General features: G+C 42.8%; 1 protein-coding gene across 2 annotated transcripts in view; it reads left to right on the top strand.

Moving 5' to 3' along the window:
- The window catches only part of Nln (neurolysin), an 87769-nt gene that overhangs the window by 17138 nt on the left and 51328 nt on the right, over nucleotides 1-19303 (top strand). For both annotated transcript variants that reach the window (XM_021649292.2, XM_021649283.2), the window contains exons 2-3: nucleotides 12530-12789; nucleotides 16352-16500. In XM_021649292.2, coding sequence (XP_021504967.1) covers nucleotides 12530-12789; nucleotides 16352-16500 — 409 coding nt within the window. The remainder of the gene's footprint in view (nucleotides 1-12529; nucleotides 12790-16351; nucleotides 16501-19303) is intronic.

The raw sequence follows: 19303 nt of genomic DNA, 5'->3' as shown, positions 1-19303 counted from the left end.
ATCAAAGACCCAGGGAGGGATGGAGTTGGAGGAAGATGGAGACTGACTATTGAAGTTGTAGCTTTCATTCTAGTCAGAGAATGTGAACCTCCTCTTGTTTAACGACAGAAAGCACACTGGCAAAAAATAACGTGGCTGGGCGTGAGGTTGCATGCCTGTAACCACTGAGTAGGAGGATCTCACCTGAGTCGTAGAGCCAGATCCTGTCTCCCTGTCACTATCAAACAGAAAAGTGTGACAGTGCTTTTGGGTTAGGCGGTAGAGGCTTCTCAGAATTAGTGGTGTGTTTGTTTTGTGTGTGTTTGTTTGCTCTGTTACCTTGACAAGAGAACTTTGAAACTCGATGTTTTCATGGTTTTTGGGTGGTGTTTTTTTTCTAGCACTATCAGCAGTTTTTACCCAGTCAACAAACAGTTCCTCTCCTGTGCCAGCAGGTGGAAGCAGGAGCCGGGGAATGGCAGCGGCCTGCCTGCATGCGTCCCGCCGGTCTGTAACCTCCTGGCACTGTCCTGATGGAGTCTGCTGCTCCATTCCTGCTCTCCAGCAGTTTTCTTTTTGTGGCTTCATCACTTTCCTCACTGATTTGGTGACTTGGTCTAAGCTTAGGAGTCATTCTAAGATGGACACAGAGGTTTTCAACTCTCGTCCTTGTCGGTTGCCTCTATCACTGCAAAGCACATGCTGTGTGTAGTGTGCTTTCTTCTACACTTGCTGAGAAATACAGGAACAGTTAGGACACGAACCACATTCCCAGGGAGCTTACACTGCAGAAGAGTTGGAAGGAAAGCGTGTTCCTCTCCGGGGCTGGGTGGAGCAGATCAGTCAGCCTTGCTGGCATACCCCCAACAGAGCAGGGCTGGCCGAGGCCTGGCAACACTTGGTGTTTGCACAGGCAGGATTCACTTAACAATCGATACTGTAGACACTAGATACTGCGTGGGGCTTTCATATTAACGTGAGGTTGTTGGGTGTTTTTGTTTTTGTTTTTTTTCTAAAAAAAGAAAAATCTTTAGGAAAAGGATCCTTTCTTTTGAAAACTCTCACTACCAAGTGATTAAGTAAGCAGCTAACTTACAGATCCTGAACCACCACAGAATCTTCCATTAAAAGCAGCCAATGTAAGAAACAACTCCTGAAGTGAGGGGAACAGGGACTATTTCTAACAGGAACTCAATGACTGGCTCTTTGGTCTCCCCACCCCCGAAGGGAGGAGCAGTCCTGTTAGGCCACAGAGGAGGGCTTTGCAGCCAGTCCTGAAGATACCTGATAAAACAGGATCAGATGAATGGGGAGGAGGTCCCCCCTATCAGTGGACTTGGAAAGGGGCATGGTGGAGATGAGGGAGGGAGGGAGGGAGGGACTGGGAGGGAATGAGGGATCGGGACATGGCTGGGATACAGAGTTAATAAAATGTAACTGATAAAAATAAAATAAAATAAAATAAAAAAAAGAAAAAAAAAAAACAAAGTGAAAACTAAAAAAAAAAAAAAAAAAAAAAGAAACAACTCCTGACTTAGAAGACCCTCTACAAATGCTGTTCAGAATGAAACCATGATGTTGTAGATCAATTCTGTTAGCTATTTATCCACAGCAAATGATAATAAAATTGTTCTTTTATACAAGTGATATAAAGGAAGAGAACCAAGTTCTGGGCTCTGTCTAGAGTGAGAGAGACAAACTTCAATTTCTTGGAAGACTTAGTACTTTAAAAAAATACTGATTTTATTTGATGTGTGCTGGTGTGTGCCTGAGTGCACCACATGCCTTGAGGAGAGGAGGAGAGGTAGGTATTGGATCCCCTGGAGCTGGAGTTACAATTGGGAGCCACCATGTGGCTGATGGGGACTGGACCTGGGGTCTCTGTAAGATCAGCAGGCTCTCTTAACAACAGAGCCATCTCTCCAGCCCCAGCTTTTAATAAGACCCAGGCTGTCCATCTTCACAATCCGTTACATATCCGAAATGTCCAACCCAATGAAAAGATTCCCATCATTAACTTCTGGAGGATCTGTCTCTTAGAGGGCCTCTGCTGAGTCTTTCTTTACAAAATGTAAATAGTCTGTTTCCTTTGGTACTTTGATTAAGATTTGCTGCATCCTGAGATACTCTTTCAGGCGGCTTATTATGAAGAACACTGGGAAGCTCTGGGAAGGAATGAGAGCTTGCAAAAGGCAGCTGTCCAAGTGGGCCCAGCTAGAGTTGGTTCACCCTGAGGAAATGATGGCTGAAAAGTGCTCAAGCCAAAACAGCCTGTTTTTCAGGGTTGGATAGACGCTAAAGTGGGACACTCCTCCTCAGTCCTGGCAGCAGTCCCTTGGGAATGGTAGAGATAACACACCAGACAAGTGGTGTATGTTTCTACCCTTTCGCCTACTGCTCTGTCCCTCTTTAAAAGCAGGGAAGTGCCCCAGTGAGAAGTTTGACATTTTCCTTCTGGGCCATCGTTGCAGCTTGAGGAGAGCAGAGTCAAGAAGGAGGCTCCACACTTGTGTGACCTGAGCAAATTACGTTACTTTCCTGTCCTGTGAAGATAGAGTTGATACTAACTGCCCTTTGGCTTGTTGGGGACATTAATAAGAAAATGCTTGTGACCTGACTGCATGGTGTTTGTCTCATAAGAAATACTGAGGTTGGTGGTACACACCAATCGTCTGTGTGGCCAGTCTCTAGCTCAGGTGCCTTGGGGGAGGGACAGACTGAGGTGGAAATTCTTGAGGACAATGGAACTTTATACCAGTTGACTTTGAGGTGTATGCTGGCATGCTGCTCCAGCTTAAGATGCAGGTACAAGCTACAGATGAACCGTAAGTGGTTGTGGGTGGTTGCCAAAGCCCTGAGAGAGGAAGGAGCAAAATGAGGAGAGATACCAGGTTCAGCAGCAGGAATAGTGAAGGAAGAGATGCCAGGAAAGAGACAGAGAAGAGTTTGAGGCACTGGAGAAACGGGCAGGACTGTGTAGCTCAAGGGTACAGCACCCTCCCAGCACATACAGGCCGTGGGTTCAATCCCCAGTACTGTAAAGGGATTAAACAATGACAGTAACTAGAGAGAAAAGTAAAAGAAGAATATAGACAGACCCAGAAAAACTGCTTGGCAGGGTGCTTCTAGTAGGGAGCTTCTGGTGATAGTCCAAAAGAGACCAGAAGAAGGAGATGTGTAGGGTGTAAAGGCTGAACTCCATAAATCAACTTCTTTCCTTAAAACATTGGGAAAAAGATAGAAACAGATATTTGTCGTGCTTAATAACTTTCCCTTTTAACTGAGTAACAAAACAAAAATGACCTGTCTGAACACTAATTCCTCAGAGTAAAAAGTAGCTATTTTAATGAAATAAGGCTGTAGGTCAGTGCATTTAATTCTAGATCTAGAACTTTCTGTTTATTAAATACTTCAGCCCTAAACCAAATAAAAAGATCCTTATGTAAACAAGCAAGGTCACTGTTGGAACAGTGGTGACTAGGGGCTCACCTTTGGTGAGGGCTGTAACTTATCACATGGGGGGGGGGGCGGAGGGGGAGGGTGGCACTCCTGCACCAGACTCCCTCTTCACAGCCAGCACACTAGCCCTGCAGCTGCCACCTCAAGGCCACACTGCATTGCCGTCACCCAGGCGGTTGGAGCTTTGTGTGGTGCTCTCTGGAACCACATACTCAGATGTGGCTAAAAGGCATGTGAATAATAGAAAAAAATATTGAACAAATAAGCCGAAGCAAAATTTTAAGATTTTAATTTTTATCTACATGTATACGTCTATGTATGTGTCTACCCATGTGCATATAGGTGTCATCTGAGGCCAGAAGAGGTCATCTAGTGCCCTGGGATTGGATTTACAGGCCGTTGTGAATCCTAGAAACTGAACTTGTGTCCTCTGGAAGAGCAGGGATCACTCTTAGCCACTCTTCCATTTCCAGTGCCAGCAGTTTCTCATGGTGGTGGTTTGGGTTTTGGTTTGAGTCAGTGTACCACAGTTAAACAATTTGTGCACACCACAAAATGGTGATAGACTCAGGGTCTGCAGATGTCACTCAGCCCAAGTCTCTGTTTAAGGTGAACTGGAGATACAAGTGAGAATGCAAATGCTTGTTAGCATGGAGAGTCCCTCTATTGGCATGCACGAGGTGTTTGTAGGAGCACAAAGAAAGCCTGAATTGGTCTGAGATGTTCAAGGATGCTTTTCTAGAAAAGATGAAGTTTGAACTGAGGTCTATAGAATAAGAGATGAAGGTGACGTGGTTTGTAGGTAAAGAAGACAATGAGTAGTAGTCATCCAAGAAAATGGGGAAATGCTGAAAGGCCTTTGTGTTTAGCTGAGCCTAGCACCTGACCCTATAATCTGGGGAAAGATGCCATTGAAAGGGTCCTGTGATCAGAGTTGCACTTTAGGAAGCTCACTTGCCCGCAGTCTGGAGAGTCAATCCAAAGACACCCAGCATGATTCTGCCTTCAGCTTCAATAGTCAAATGCATAATGCTAACAAGCATTGGAATAAGGGGATGGGGTCAGGGAAAAGCAAGATGTCAGTTCACCTTAGGGCATCCTGACTTGAGGTGGTCATTAATATCCCAGTAGAGCTAACCAGTAGATAGCAATAGGAGTCTGGTGCTCAGGATATGTATTCTGAGGCACACATACAGGTGAATGAGGGAGAATACACAACGAAAACAAGGCAAGGTGACAGAACCAAACCCAAGAAACTGTTAAGGAATCCCAGGGAGGAAGCTGGGACAATAAAATGCCACCAGATGGCAGAGATTAGGAAGAAACAGTCAGACACACATTGAGAAGTGGAACAGTCATCACAGAAGCTGGAAGAGGGAATAGTTCAAGAGAAGAGTAAAAAGCTGGTGTGGTGGTATATGCTTTAAGCCAGCTCTTGGGAGTCTGAGACAGGAAGAGTTCAAGTTTGGAGGTAACCTATGCTACATAAGGAGACGCTGTATTAAAAAGTCAAAGTTCAGTATTTGGGGAGGGCAGTGGGGGCTTTTGTTTGTTTTAAAGGAAGGAACAGAAAAGCTGTCCTATGCAAAAAATCAAGATGAGTAAATACTACAAAATGCCAGTGAGATTTAGGAGAAATCATTAGGGACCCTTGTGAGAGCAGTTCCCTTGTTTATGATGTCAAGACCAAAGCTAAAGAAGGTTGAAGGGTAAAGTGGGGTTAAGAACAGGAGGATGACAGTACCATCCTCAAAGATCTTGTGGGTGAAGAGAGTGAAGAATATGGGAGTGGTGTCTAATGGGGTCCCAGGCTCGGGGAAATTGGCTTTTGCTTTATTTAGACAAAGACACTAAGTATATGTATGTGTGTAAAGAGCTGGTGCGAGGAATTACAAGATGAAATCCATAGAGTGAATTGGATGAAGCCAGAGCAACACAAGATGGGTGTCTGTTCTGCCTGTGAGGCACAGAGGGGAAAGAATGAAACAGGTGTGGCTATTCTTCTTTGTTTGTTTATACATTTTATTTTATTTCCCTTTCTCTCTCTTCTCTCTCTCTCTTCCCTCCCTCTCCCCCCCACACACAATAAAAATGTTTTTTTCAAGGGGAGTATAGAAGGAAAGTAGGTTTACACATATATGATGTGCTAAAGTTGAGAAGCAAGAACTGTTAGTTAAAATCCTGTAACTTAATCTACCTTGGTAAACATATTAATAAATAAGATTAAGTAAGATTAACTCTCCTTTTAAAAATTAAGGGTATAACCATTCACATACAGAAGCTCCCCCTCAAATACATACAGACACATACTTTTAAAACTCATCAAACAAAAGTTTAAGTGTCAGGTGTAATAGTGCACACCTTTAATCCTAGCAGGCGAAGGCAAGTGGATCTTTTTGAGTTCCAAGCTAGCCTGTTCTACATAATAAATTCCAGGCTACCCTGTTTCCCAAATAAATAAATAAGACTGGAGAGATCACTTAGAGGTAAACAACATGGACTGCTCTTGCAGAGGACTGGAGTTTAGTTTTAAGCGTCAGGCAGCTCACGAGTCACCTCTAAACACAGCTCAGGGTATCCAACCCCCTCTTTCTTCTGCCCTCCTCAGGCAGTGCAGGTGTGTGTGTGTGTGTGTGTGTGTGTGTGTGTGTGTGTGTGTGTCTGTGTCCAGATACACACACAGTTAATTTTTCAAGTAAATATTTATTGTAAATAATCTCATAGGAAGAATAAAGCCATTTAAAACACCATAACACCCACATTCATACAATATATGTTTTCCCACCCATTCACAAATAGTTGCTGCTTTGTATGACCTATTTTTTATACTTCCTGAAAAAGGACCCATTTCTTTGAAAGGTTTGGCTGTTATTTCTGTTCTAATCATGTTGTCAGTGCCTTTCTCTGCTGCTCCCAGGAAGGACACAAGCTTTCTTTGTACTGTGTTCTTGAAAACAATGTTTGTTCATTTTTTATTTCTCAGTACTGTAAGGATTGGATGGAGAATTTAACACTACCTGCCACCTAAGGTACTCTGCAAGTGAGTTCTCTCCTTCTTGTCTTTCTTTGCCCTTCGTCCTTCCAGGGAAGGTACACAAGGACTTGGTTTACAGCTGGTAGGGAAGTGTACCCTTGGGATAGCACAGTCGGGGCTACCAGGTACACACAGTGGCAAGTAGCATTTCAGGACTGAGGCCATCTAGACCATGGGACCTGCGTCCAGGGTGGAAATGCTGTTAGCACTGTCCTATGTGGCATCCACTCACCACAACTGAACATTTGAAATGTGCTTGGTGCAGCTGAGGCACTAAACTGTTCCTTCTCTTCTAATCTACATTTAAGCAGCAGTATGTTGTCCTGTGTTGACTAGCAGGGGCCTAGTGGAAGATGCCGCCAGGTTGCTGCAGGCTTCATTGTGGAAGTGGGTTGAGTAGGAACAGGTGAGTCTTGAGGTGCAGGGCTAGCCTCTACCCTGAACTGGAGAAATCAAAAATAAAAGAGCCCAGAGCCTGTAATTTCATCAACTCAGGAAGCTGAGAAAGGACAGCAGCAACTTTACAGCTATTATGGGCTACAGTGAGAACCTGTCTTTAAAACCAAAGAATTAAAATTTAAAGTCTTATGATATAGAAGAAGCCTGGGCTTGAGCTATGGCCCAATGAGCTATAAAAAGAATTTAGTCAGAGCAATGGGAGAAAAAGACAACTCTGAACAATAGAATCAGGATTAGAGGGGAATATTTCTGACAAAATAGCCAGACCAAAAGTAAATAAAATAAACATGAATAGTTGTTCCAGCGTGGGGAGGGAGTTGACTGAATACAGACCTTACCCTGAGTCTACAGAGAAACATTTGGCAAAAACTACAAATATTTTCCAAGTATTTCATAGAATGAGGTTCGTTCGTTTCCAGGAAGTATACATACCAGTGATGCAGTCCAGGAACACGTTAGGGAAATGTATAGCATAGTGATGTGGGCATTGTAACATTTTACATGGGCTTTCCATGCGGCCTTGGTGCCAATACGAATATTTTCTTGTATAAATGTTTTCATAGTGATGATGAAGGAAGATGGTGTTGCTGTTGTTTCTTGGTGTTATCAGTCCCAGCTCCCTTCACATGTATAATGAGCACTGTTGAGGTGGGGATTTGTCAGAGGGGAAATGTGAAGTAATGAGATGTTTGAGAAAAATCCCGGTGTGGTTTACTCTACTAGACAACGGTACACAGTAACTGAGCAGGTTCGTGATAGCTATTTCAGCGTCTACAATGAATGGCTCAGATGAAAGGTAGCAAAAGCTAACCCTTGAGGGAAAATGGTAGCCAGAGAAGCCCTGGCCAGAAGAAGGGGTGGGCCTTTAACAGACTTCAAAGGCTGATAAACCCAGTAGGCCAAAAAATTTCCCAAAGTACATTCCACAATGCTTTACGATTCCTACCTCAGAAGAACTGTGGTGTGCACATGAGTCCTCACAGAACTGTGACGTGGTGACCCTTGTCCACGACTATTCCTCTTCCTTCCTCTGCCTGAGCACTTCATCGGTTTTATGGACATGGGATCTTTGCCCACACATGTATCTTCTTGTCAATCACTCTGAGGTGCTCTTTTATTTCCTGATTAGAAGTTTCACACAATATATTAAAAGTTCTGTGAAAAAAAAGGAGCCAATGGAGAAGGACAGAAGTGATAAAGAGCCTGGAATTCTAAAGAAGAAGAGAAGAAGAGGAGGAGGAGAAAAAGAAAACTATTTTAAGTTAGACAGTTAGGTTTCTGATTTGTCTAGATTGTGGTTTTCAAATAACTCCTGTAGAGCAATAAAGGCTCATGCTGTGCCCTTGCTTTCTTGTACCCCTGGGGCAAAGCTTTAAGGTCCCCCACTAGATTCTCAAAAGAACAGTTTCCAGAATGGCACAAGGTGTGCTGTTTCTCACCTAGAAGCATCTTTCAAAGGCTGCATAGCTGCTGAAGGGAAATCCGTACACTGGCACCCAAACCATCCAAAGACTTTGAAAATATAACATGAGGAAAGAAGATGGGTATTGAAGTGAAAGCCGGAAAGGAGAAGCAGAGACAATTTAAAGCAATAATACTCAGTTGGACAAATGTTTAAAGTTTTAGGAAGCTACTGGTCTTTTTGCCTTCCTCTTTATAAGTCTTCCTCTTTATAAGCCTTGAAAGATACTAAGATAAAATCCAAGGCTGGAGATGGCTCAGCAGCACTGGCTGCTCAGCTGCTCTTCCTGGGTTAAATTTCCACCACCCACATGGCAGCCCACAACTGTAACTCCTTTTCCAGGGGATCTGACATCCTCACACAGACTAAATAAATTATTTTTTAAAAATGCAAATACTAAATAAATTTTAAAAAAATCCAAATAAGAAAAGGAATATCTGGCCAACAAGAAGGTTGGGCAGGTAAAAGCGCTGACTAAGTACAAATCTGACAAGTTCAGTCCCTGAAACCCTTGTAAAAGTTGGATACAGGAGTGTGCATCTGTAGTCCCAGTGCTTCTGTGGAGAACTGGGACAAAGCGGGGGAGGCTCACCCAGGAGATTGCACACCGGCCAGCCTGGAGTGCGTAGTTGCAGCAATAGAACCATCAAGAGAGACTTTGTTTCAGCAAGGTGAGAGGCAAGAACCAGCTCTGGAAAGTTGTCCTCTGACATCCATGAGTGTGCTGTGGCACTCACTCACTCACATTTGCACTAAGTAAATACATAAAGGTTTTAAAGGAATATTAAGGTAAGATACTTAATTTGTCCTGTTGCCTGTAGCATCGTGATTTCTTTTCTGGTCCTTCTGAATTCAGGGAAGAATGTTATGTTAAAAAGCAGGTAGCTTTCATTTGTTAAAGTAGAGACCCTGCAAGGTTTGTCCCTTTACTCAGATGGAGGCACTGACATGCTCAGTTTAAGGGAGTTAAGGGCAGATATGGTACAAACAACAGCCTTCTGGTGAACATCAGGAAGTAAAGGAAAACAGAAGAAGCTCATCAGAGGGGAAATGTCTGATGTCATTTGATTTTAAAGCTGTTTAACAATAATGAAAAATTGTTCATAACTACTGATTTGTTCAAGGAATCATAATAGAGCAGAAATCCTGTATTTCAGACAGCATTCTTTGATTTGCTATTCATGTACCCAGCAACCCCAAGTCCAGCCTTTTGAGCTGTACAAGGACCTCGATGGAGCAGTCAGTCACGGTCATGGCAGATTCTGTCTCAGTCCTCTGCTCTCTGTACCCATGAGGGGTTGCAGGGAAAATTACTTTAGAAAGTTGAAGCCCACAGTGAACATCATATGTGGACCCAACAGGAAGCATATAAGAGCCTCTCGTCCTATCCATCTGTCCTTATACTCCTACAGGACAATGACTGCTGCTTCCTCCTCTTCCTCCTTCTCCTTTTTCTTCTTTTTTTTTCCCCCTTCACTTTTTTTTTCCTTTACCAGTTAGGATTCTTTTTGTTAATTTATTTAATTTTATTTTATGTGCATTAGTGTGAAGGTGTCAGATTCCTTGGAATTGGTGTTACAGACAGTTGTGACTGCCATGTGGGTGCTGGGAATTGAACCCGGGTCCTTCAGAAGAACATATAGTGCTCTTAACCGCTGAGTCATCTCTCCAACCCTACCATGAAGCCCAGAAATTTAAAACTAGACTTAAACTGTTTTAAACATAGAATGAATTGATTGACCCCATCAGCTGGAAAGTCTGGCTCTGGGTCAGGCTTTAGAGCCAGTTGATCTAGGAGCTCTGGCATCATTAAATATTTAGTTTCTTCCCTGCATTCTACCACTCACAGTGTTTATTTAATTGTATCACATCCTATGCTTTCTGATAGGATGGCTGCCAGCTACAGTCAGGGGAACAAGCCTCCTCAACTTTGGGGAGGGGTGAGAATGGGGCCATTTTTTTCCTCACAGCAGTCCAGATACGTGTTCTGGGGTTAGAGGCAGCCACCTTAAAACAACTTGGACTATGGGAGTTGGATGCACTAGGAAACATTTGCCAAGTAGTTAAAAGAATTTGGGTGAAATTCAGGTTGTATACAAAGCATGTAACACTGTAAGAAATACTGTAAGAATGGGTGGTGGTGGTGTGTGCCTTTAATCCCAGAACTTGGGAGGCAGAGGCAAGTGGAGGTCTGAGTTCGAGGCCATCCTGGTCGACACAGTGAGTCTAGAACAGTCAAGGCTATTATACACAGAAACTCTGTTTCAAAAAAAAAAAAAAACAACACTTGTAAGAAAAACATGTATGGGTGTGTAGCTAGAGAGCCTAGATGGATGGCAGGAAGCCTGTGGACACCTGACCGCCTGCTGTGCTCTAGACTTCACCATTGGTATTTCCATGAAAAATAGGACCCAGCTCTGTCATATACTGCTGAAGCTCTTCCTTTCTTTTCTGGCTTTACTAAGATCCACTGACCATAAAGAAAATATTTCTCCTGTATCCTCTCCATTACATACTCTGTACTACAGGTACGGGAATACATAGCTGCCCTTTCTCCCTCCCAGACCAACGTCTCTACCGTTGTCTAAAACACCCACAGAACACATGCTCATGGCCTTGGCTTGGTCCTCAGAGGCTTGTTTCTGGTTTGGTCTTCCTTCTACTCCCGGGCCCAGCCAACAAGCTACTGATTCCAGTGTTCACACAAACAGTCTATCCAAACAGGACTCCATTGTTAAACGCTTCAGCTTCCTTACATGAGCCAAATATTTAAGGAAAATTCCCTGGGATTCATTTTTCTCTTAAAGATCTCCTCTATCTATCTATCTATCTATCTATCTATCTATCTATCTATCTGTGTGTGTGTGTGTGTGTGTGTGTGTGTGTGTACATGTACTTTCTAAGAGGAAGTGTTCAGAAGCAAATCTCCAACTCATACCTTATACCGAAGGCGAAGCTTCTAAAGGAGTGGGACCCAAGACTCTTGGGTGACACTACGCATTGTTTGGATGGAGCCGATAGCAACTTCCAGGTGAGACAGGCCAGGCAGGAAGACATGTGCTGCACAAGGGGGCCAAGTGTTGTAGAGTCAGACTCACCCTCAAAGGGCGCAGCATGCATTCTGTCGGACAAATGACCTTAAACATGTGAGCTGGCTGAGCCTCATCACCTTGTTGATTAACAGAGAGTGCCCTGCCTCCCTCAAGGGTAGTTCTGGATTTTGTGAGAATAGAGAATTAAGCTTAGCATAGTGCCTTGCAGCGGGGTTCCAGGTCCGAACTGCCTGATTTCTAATCCCAGCTCTCACTGGATGACTAGCTCTGTGGCCTTGGGCAAATTACCTGATCTGCTCTAGTGTCTTCTTCAGTAGAATGAGAATGACCACAGGATGCGTCTATGAAGGGCTACTGAAAGTCTGAGTTTTATCCCATGGAAAATATTTTGATCAGTGCCCAAACATTCACTATACAACTGTTATCTAGTAAACATGACATTTTTTTAATTTCAAAGTTGTAAAATTGGGGCAAGGGTTGAGTTGGGGAGAGGAGAGAAAGAGATATTCTAGCCATACAAGCAAAGTGTCAATATTTTTAGTTGGAGTATCTAAGGAAATAAGGACTAGTCTCTTTATTTGCAATTTTTCTTTTATCACAATGTGACATCTGTAGTGGAGACATTACTATTTTATTTACATAAATTATGGGGGAGATTGATATCTAACATGAAAAGAGAATATTTGTAATGTTCTTTAGGAAAACCTTTATTTTTTTAAATCTGTGTACAGATAGAAACTAGCACAGAAAAGACTAGTTTAATTTTTAAAGAGCAGTTGTCATGTATCTGACAGCTAAGGTTCTTCTGTATGATTTCATATACTCAAGTTCATTCCACTAAAACTATAATTATGCAAGAAAATAACATTTTTACTCATTTTTTTTTTCTTTTAGGAAAAGGTTGTTAGGTTTTTGGTTGTTTTTTTTTAGTTGATTGGTTCTTTTTTTGTTTGTTTCTGTTTTTTTGTTTTTGTTTTCACGAAGCTCTTACTTGGTATCTAACTGCATTATGTATTTATATTTTAGCTTCTGTCCCACAGAAGTCCCTGATGTCTGTTTTTTTCTGTTTTCAATTTGTTTTAGAGCTGGTGCTTCCAGGATCCTGCTCAGAATGACGCTGGGAAGGGAAGTGGCATCTCCCCTTCAGGCTGTGTCCTCCTACAGCGCAGTAGGCAGGAACGTTCTGAGATGGGACCTTTCTCCAGAGCAGATCAAGACAAGGACGGAGGAGCTTATCGCACAGACCAAGCAGGTGTACGATGCTGTGGGGACAATCGACCTGAAAGAAGTAACTTACGAGAACTGTTTGCAGGTGCTGGCCGACGTAGAAGTGAAGTACATAGGTGAGTGGAGACACGTCAGTATTTTGTTCTGTGGAATCTGCAGCCATTTACCCTTTTTGTCTGAACAGTCAATTATCCAGTTTTACAAGAAATTGACACTTACACAAGGTTGGTTATTGCTCAGAATAAAAGGACTTAAGTCGTGAAGCTCATTAGGTGCTGCCCAGTGTGTACTCCCCTTGCGCTGCTTTCTGCACACCAGCGCTGCTGAGGCTCGGACCTCACCCAGAAATTCTGCATCTAGAAATTCATTCCAAAGGCAGCTCAGAGGTTAAGAGCATTGGCTTTCTTCAAAGGTCCTGAGTTCACTTCTCAATGACCTCGTGGTGGCTCACAACTATCTGTAATGAGATCCGGTGCCTTCTTCTTGCTGCAGCCATTCATCCAAGCAGAATACTATATAAATAATAAATAAATCTTAAAAAAAGTGAATAAAGAAGGAATAAAGGCAAGATTTTTATATAAATCAATGTATACTATTTTTATATCAAAGGCTCAGAAACCAGCCTTAAATGTCAGCTGATACAGAATTAGATTATTACAGAACTAGAGCCACAGTTTGATAGTTAGATAAATGATGAAACATCCATCCTCTGTAAGTCCATGTAGCCATTGAAATCATAGTTTGAAAAAGTATATAACAGCACAGGAGAAAAGTGATCACAGTGAAGGAATCTGTGATCCCAGCACTGGGAGCCTGAGGCAGAGAACTGTGAGAGCTGAAGAGCAGCCACTGCTGTGCAGTGAGTACAGGGCTAGCTAGCACTGCAGACCAAGACCTCATCTCAAAAGCAGCAACAAACCACACCCGGAAGGAAGATTGAAAGAAACTATTAATGGTGTTATTTCTGTTGTGATTCTCCAAGAAAGCAGAGCCCTGGGGTTATATGCATGGCCATAGAGATTTCTCTTTGGAGCTGGCTAACATAGCATGGAAGAGAGCAAGTCTAAACTATGCAGGGTGGACCTGTGATCCCAGAACCCTGCTGTGTGACGTATAAAGGCAGACTACTAGAGAATTCTGCCTTACTTTTTCGTTCTAGTCAGGTCCTCTGCAGTTGATTGCATTGGGGCTACTTGCCCATGGAGGCCAGTAAACTCCAACTTCAGTGTTAGTGTATCCAAAAATGCCCCCAGGTCAGCCCATGAAGCCATTCACCACAGTGGTCAGTGTCTCGGTGAGTTGTTTACCGCTGAGTTTTCTCTATTCATTTCTCCATCTTCGCCTGTGCAATTTAAACGTATCCTTAGACTTACACAAGTGAAGGCTCACTTTGGTTACCTCTAAGAATCGGACATACTTCTATAGGGTAATTGTGACTAAACAACCTTGGCTGTGTATCCAGGCTTTAATAAAAAGATATAAAAGAGCTGCAAACTGGATATCATAAACATTTGTGTGTGTTCTGGAAGTTGGAAGGCTGTTCAAAACCAGCCCAGCTCTCGCCACTGGCCCTCCCACTCTTCGTCCTGCCCACCCCTACCCACCAAATGTTACACCACGGTCGTAAGGACTAGGTGTTTTCTCTTCCCTCTGTGTTTGTTTCCATTCTGTTCCCATGACCAACCTCCTCTCTGGGTAGTGGCTACTGCTTCTTCTAAGGCCTAACTGTCAACTCCTAAGTGAAGGATCTGCCTAGTCCTTTCTGTCACGGGGATGGGGCTGGTCTCTCTGTCATGCAGGGCAGGTTTGTTCTTGGTAGAGATTCTCATTTCTTCTTCAGTTACTTTTCCTTATCCAGCTAGTGTGGCAGCCTAACAGTCTGTGCATCTGACTGGGAAGAGGGAAGCACAGTGAGGGCAGGAGGAGGCACAAACTCACTTAAAAACGGTTCTCTTGAGTTCTGGGTTTCCCCCGTAGTGAATATTTTAAACATAGAAGTTTGTGGTATTTGTCCTTGCTCTCCATAAATTTATCATTACAGATCAAGCCTCTGAGAGAATAGACTTGTCAAAACTAACTCCCTCTTATCTGCCTGTTCTGGGGTGCATGCCTCAGTGGCTGTGAGTCTCCTTCATCCAGTGTCTGGCCTGGACACAAACAGCATTGTTTATAGCTTGGCAGGGAAAATGGAACTCTGCTTCCAGGTTTCTGTGGTAAAGGAAGGAAGGAAATGGTCTTCATGTATTGTTCAGGATTGTTTCCAGTTTTAGGCTCCTGGCACTTCATGTTACCTGTTTAGGTTCTTGAGAAACTGTAATTGCTTTTTAGTAAACAGAAATTGTAACTGTATTATTATTATTACTTGTAGTTCTAAAACAGTGTTCTATGTATGAAAATTTAAATCTGTGTCATATTTTTCCTAATTATCAAATGTAAAATTATATACTAAATCAGCACTGCAATATAATTGCAGAATTTGATTTTTTTTTTTAGAAGTGCGTATTGTGGAACTGGGGTTATGACTCAGTGGTAGAGACTGCATTTATTCTGCTATTTCTGACATGTTTTTAGTAGTTTTACTGGTAGCAGTGTTTTAAGAAGACTGATGTAAATATGGATTTATCTGTTTCTTAATGAGTGAAGGATGACTCTGTGTCTATTCTGTACTGCTTGTGTAATTTTTTTCAGTTTATAAAACAGGCAAGATTCTGATAGTGAGCCCAAACATGCTCTATACCTGTATTGCAAACACTCAGGAGGCTGAAGCAGGAGAATCATAAATTCAGGGCCACCCTAGGCCATGTAGTGAGATTCTATCTCAGAACAAATGTCATACTGGAAATCGTAGGTGCATTTCTTGTCACAGTGTAACCAGCCAATCACTGAAAGTTCTGTAGTCAAAGTTATTTCACTCTAATATCAGAGATTTTTGCCCGATTAAAGAATAGGAAAAGTCAACAACTGACTGTAACGTGAAGATTAGAGCAGACCATTACCATCATTTAACAGTTGCAGCCACAGTACCCAGCTGCTTGCTGGGTGTATATGTTTATTTGATGTGTGCCTTTTGGGCGGGGTCTGCAGTTTAGATTAAACTCTGCAAGGAGTCTGTAGTAGGGGAAATGATTAAGAACTGTTTTTACACAGACCTCTTCCTGCTACATTGATTGGCTTGTCTTGTAATTATCTAGTGTCCCTGCTGGGTCCTCTGCGTTCAGTCTTATTCTCCGCAGCACAGCGTGCCCTTCCTCTTCTGCAGTTCTCCACCGCACACCACCTTGTGTCCCAGCTCTCGGGAGCTGCTGCCTCTGAGCCCATATCCCTCTAACTGACAACCCACAGTCTCTGCCATCTACTTTTATGTACCAGGTCCCCGCCTTCCCAGATCATAAGACAGTTATGTATAGGAATTACATCTTTATAATTCACAGTTAGTCAGTTATACCCTGAATGTACTTTGGTAAGTGCTGAGTGCACGGCCTTACTGTTCAGAGTGATGCCAAGTGAAACAGCCAACTCCCATATCCAGGACTGTCTCTTGATAGTTTCAGGAGCCTTTGCAGAAAGCACAAAACAAAAACCTTAAGTCAGCATAACCATTCACCTCAAAAGGAGATACTGGCTTAACTGCCAGTCTGACAAGTCCTGCCGTATTCATAGTTTTTCTTCCCTCAACAGTGGAAAGAACCATGCTGGACTTCCCTCAGCACGTATCATCTGACAGAGAAGTACGGGCCGCAAGCACGGAAGCAGACAAAAGGCTTTCTCGTTTTGATATTGAGATGGGCATGCGAGAAGATGTATTTCAGAGAATTGTCCATTTACAAGTAAGTAATAAATTACGAGTAATAGATCCTTGAAAAGGAAGAAGAGAAAAACCTTGGGCCGGGGAGAAAGCTCAGCAGGGGAGAGTGTTCGCAGCTCTTGCAGAGGACCCACGCTTGGTTCCAAGCACCCAGTTGAGTAGTTCAACTCTGCTTTAACCCCAGCTCCAGGGATCCAAACCCTCTTCCAGCCTCTGTGGTCTCCCAGCATACACATACACAGGCGCACACAAACATGGAATTTTTTAAAAAGTAAAAACCTGGGGGCTAAGTGTAGCATGGTAGAGCAGGAATGTGCTGTGCAGGGCCTTGGGGTCTGGTGAAGTTCATGGTAGAACAGGTGTGTGTGTGTGTGTGTGTGTGTGTGTGTGTGTGTGTGTGTGTGTGCAGAGCCCTGGGTGGATCTGGTTTTTAATCCCACCAATTGAGAATAAGCCCACTACCATAGTTCAAAGCCAACTTTGAAACAGATAGGTAGATGGGTAGATGGGCTCTCTGCCCAGGTTCATCTCTGGGTTTCTGGAAAATTGCCCCAGTCATGTTTTGCAGGGGCTTAAAAAGGCAGGACCCATAATTCACCATATTTCACGTGAGATCCAATCATAACAGGCATACATCCTGACATACTTCCTGCCCACATGTGATCAAGCACATCTAGTGTACTTGGGTCAAACAAACTTGTTTAGGGGAGTAAAAACCTCTGGCTTGTTATCTTCCATAAACATAGCCACCACTATTTCATGAAGTATCTGTCCTTGGGCAAGGGGCTTACAGGTTAGAGACATTTTTATTTCATGGGTCTCTTAGGCACAGTAGTTAAAGCTTAAAATGTAACTTTGGCTCTCACAGGTGCAGTATGGTAGGGCATGTGTGCATGTGCCTGGCCCTGGCTTTAACCTTTATTACTAAAAGAATAAAAAGTACTTTAAATTCTTCAAGTTTGTTTTCAACAATTATAGTAATTGGCAGTGTATAGTAATTTCCAGTGTTGTTTTTATATCAGTTAAATTTGGGTTGAGTTCTAAATTGCATTCACTCAGAGTTAAATCCTGAATGAATTCACTCAGAGTTAAATCCTGAATGTAGAAGGGTGCATATTCAGAAATCTAAGCTTTTTTAAATCATCATGAACTTGTTAGCACAATGGAAAAACCTCTTTGACTTTGTAAGCTATTGCGCTACTGTAGTAGACCAAATCAGTTAGATAGAGATGAACTCAGTTGTTATCTGAGGATCCTATGATCTGGACTTTAGTACTGATAATATACTGCTGATATGCCAGAGCCATTCTGCCTGTGTCCTTAAAATATCCAGGACTCACAGAAATTCCAGATGAAGAATGTTCTAGGTGAATCTGCCCTGAATGCCCTTGATGTTTTAGCACTAACACACAGTTGCCTCCTAGCATTGTAAGCACGCCTTTCTTCAACTCCTTCTTTTCCTGACATTTCCCAGCATTTCCATAAAATTATTGAAATTTTACATTTGTATTTTATTTTGCATGTTTCTTTCTGCAAAATCAGAAATATAAAAAAACTTTCTATGAGGAGATGAAATATACCGGTTTTTGTTTTTGTTGTTCCCTGCTGTTTAATTTGCAGCTCCGACAGAACACACCACCGTGACTTAGGCTCATGAGATGTGCGTGCTGTTTAGCTTCTCAGGCTGGATGACCACTTTCACCCTGTAGTTGATAGTCCTCTCTGTGGTCCATCTTTGGCACTATAAAATAATAAATGAAAATGATTTATGATATTTCTTATCTAAATTTCTGTACTCCTTCCCCTTGCCACCACTGGGGATCAGACCCTGGGCCTCCCTGCTAGGGAAGCACCTTACCACTGAGCTACAGTCCCAGACCTCCATCCTGAGTAGGTTCTTATTTGGAGTAGAGTTTTTTTTGTTTTTGTTTTGTTTTGTTTTTCCTCTTTCCACCTTCTCTGGTTCTTTCAAGTGTTATCCAAATACAGAAGGTTGTCGCATTACTTTTCCTTGTCCTACTTTTAAGTTTTGCTTTGGGACCCATGTTTCCTAAATTTGAGAGCAGATTACATCTGTAGCATAGACCAGCACCCTGCTGACCTGTCAGTCACCAGTGCACCCAGGGAATTTCTATGTTTATTTGGGCTGGTTTGTTTAGACTTTACTGAAGCAATGTAGGATGTTTCAGGTTTGGCTCCACAGTCACCACATCCTTCCACCTGAGTAGTTACTGTATGCGGTGATTGCTGTGTGTTGCTGCAGTTGTATCAGAGTAATGAAAGCTATTGTGTTTGTTTTTGCATTAGGATTCATTAGGTAACTCATGTAGTTACTTATAAATACCTTCCAGGACAAATAGGCAGTGTTTTTTAAAAGCTACAGTTATCAATGTCAGTTTTCTATCAGGTTGGGCGCTTTAAAAATAGTATCTTTCCTAAATATGCTAAAATCTGTACACCTAAAGAAGCAAAGCAAGAAGGAGGACCCTGGGTAAGATGATCAATCCTCATTCAGAAAGGCAAACAGGATGGACATCAGAAGAGGAAGAAAACAGAGGACAGGACAGGAGCCTACCACAGAGGAACTCTGAAAGACTCTACCCAGTAGTGTATCAAAGCAGATATTGAGACTCATAGCCAAACTTTGGGCAGAGTGCAGGAAAGAAGGGGGAGATGAAAGACCTGGAGGGGACAGGAGGTCCACAGAGAGCGACAGAACCAAAAATTCTGGGCCAAGGGGTCTCTTCTGAGACTGATATTCCAACCAAGGTCCATGCATGGAGATAACCTAGAACCCCTGTACAGATGTAGCTCATGGCAGCTCA

The sequence above is a fragment of the Meriones unguiculatus genome, chromosome 6 (genome assembly GCF_030254825.1).
Source record: "Meriones unguiculatus strain TT.TT164.6M chromosome 6, Bangor_MerUng_6.1, whole genome shotgun sequence".
Lineage (NCBI taxonomy): Eukaryota > Metazoa > Chordata > Mammalia > Rodentia > Muridae > Meriones > Meriones unguiculatus.
The sequence above is the reverse complement of the archived record's forward strand: the minus strand, read 5'-3'. Positions and strand labels throughout refer to the sequence as shown.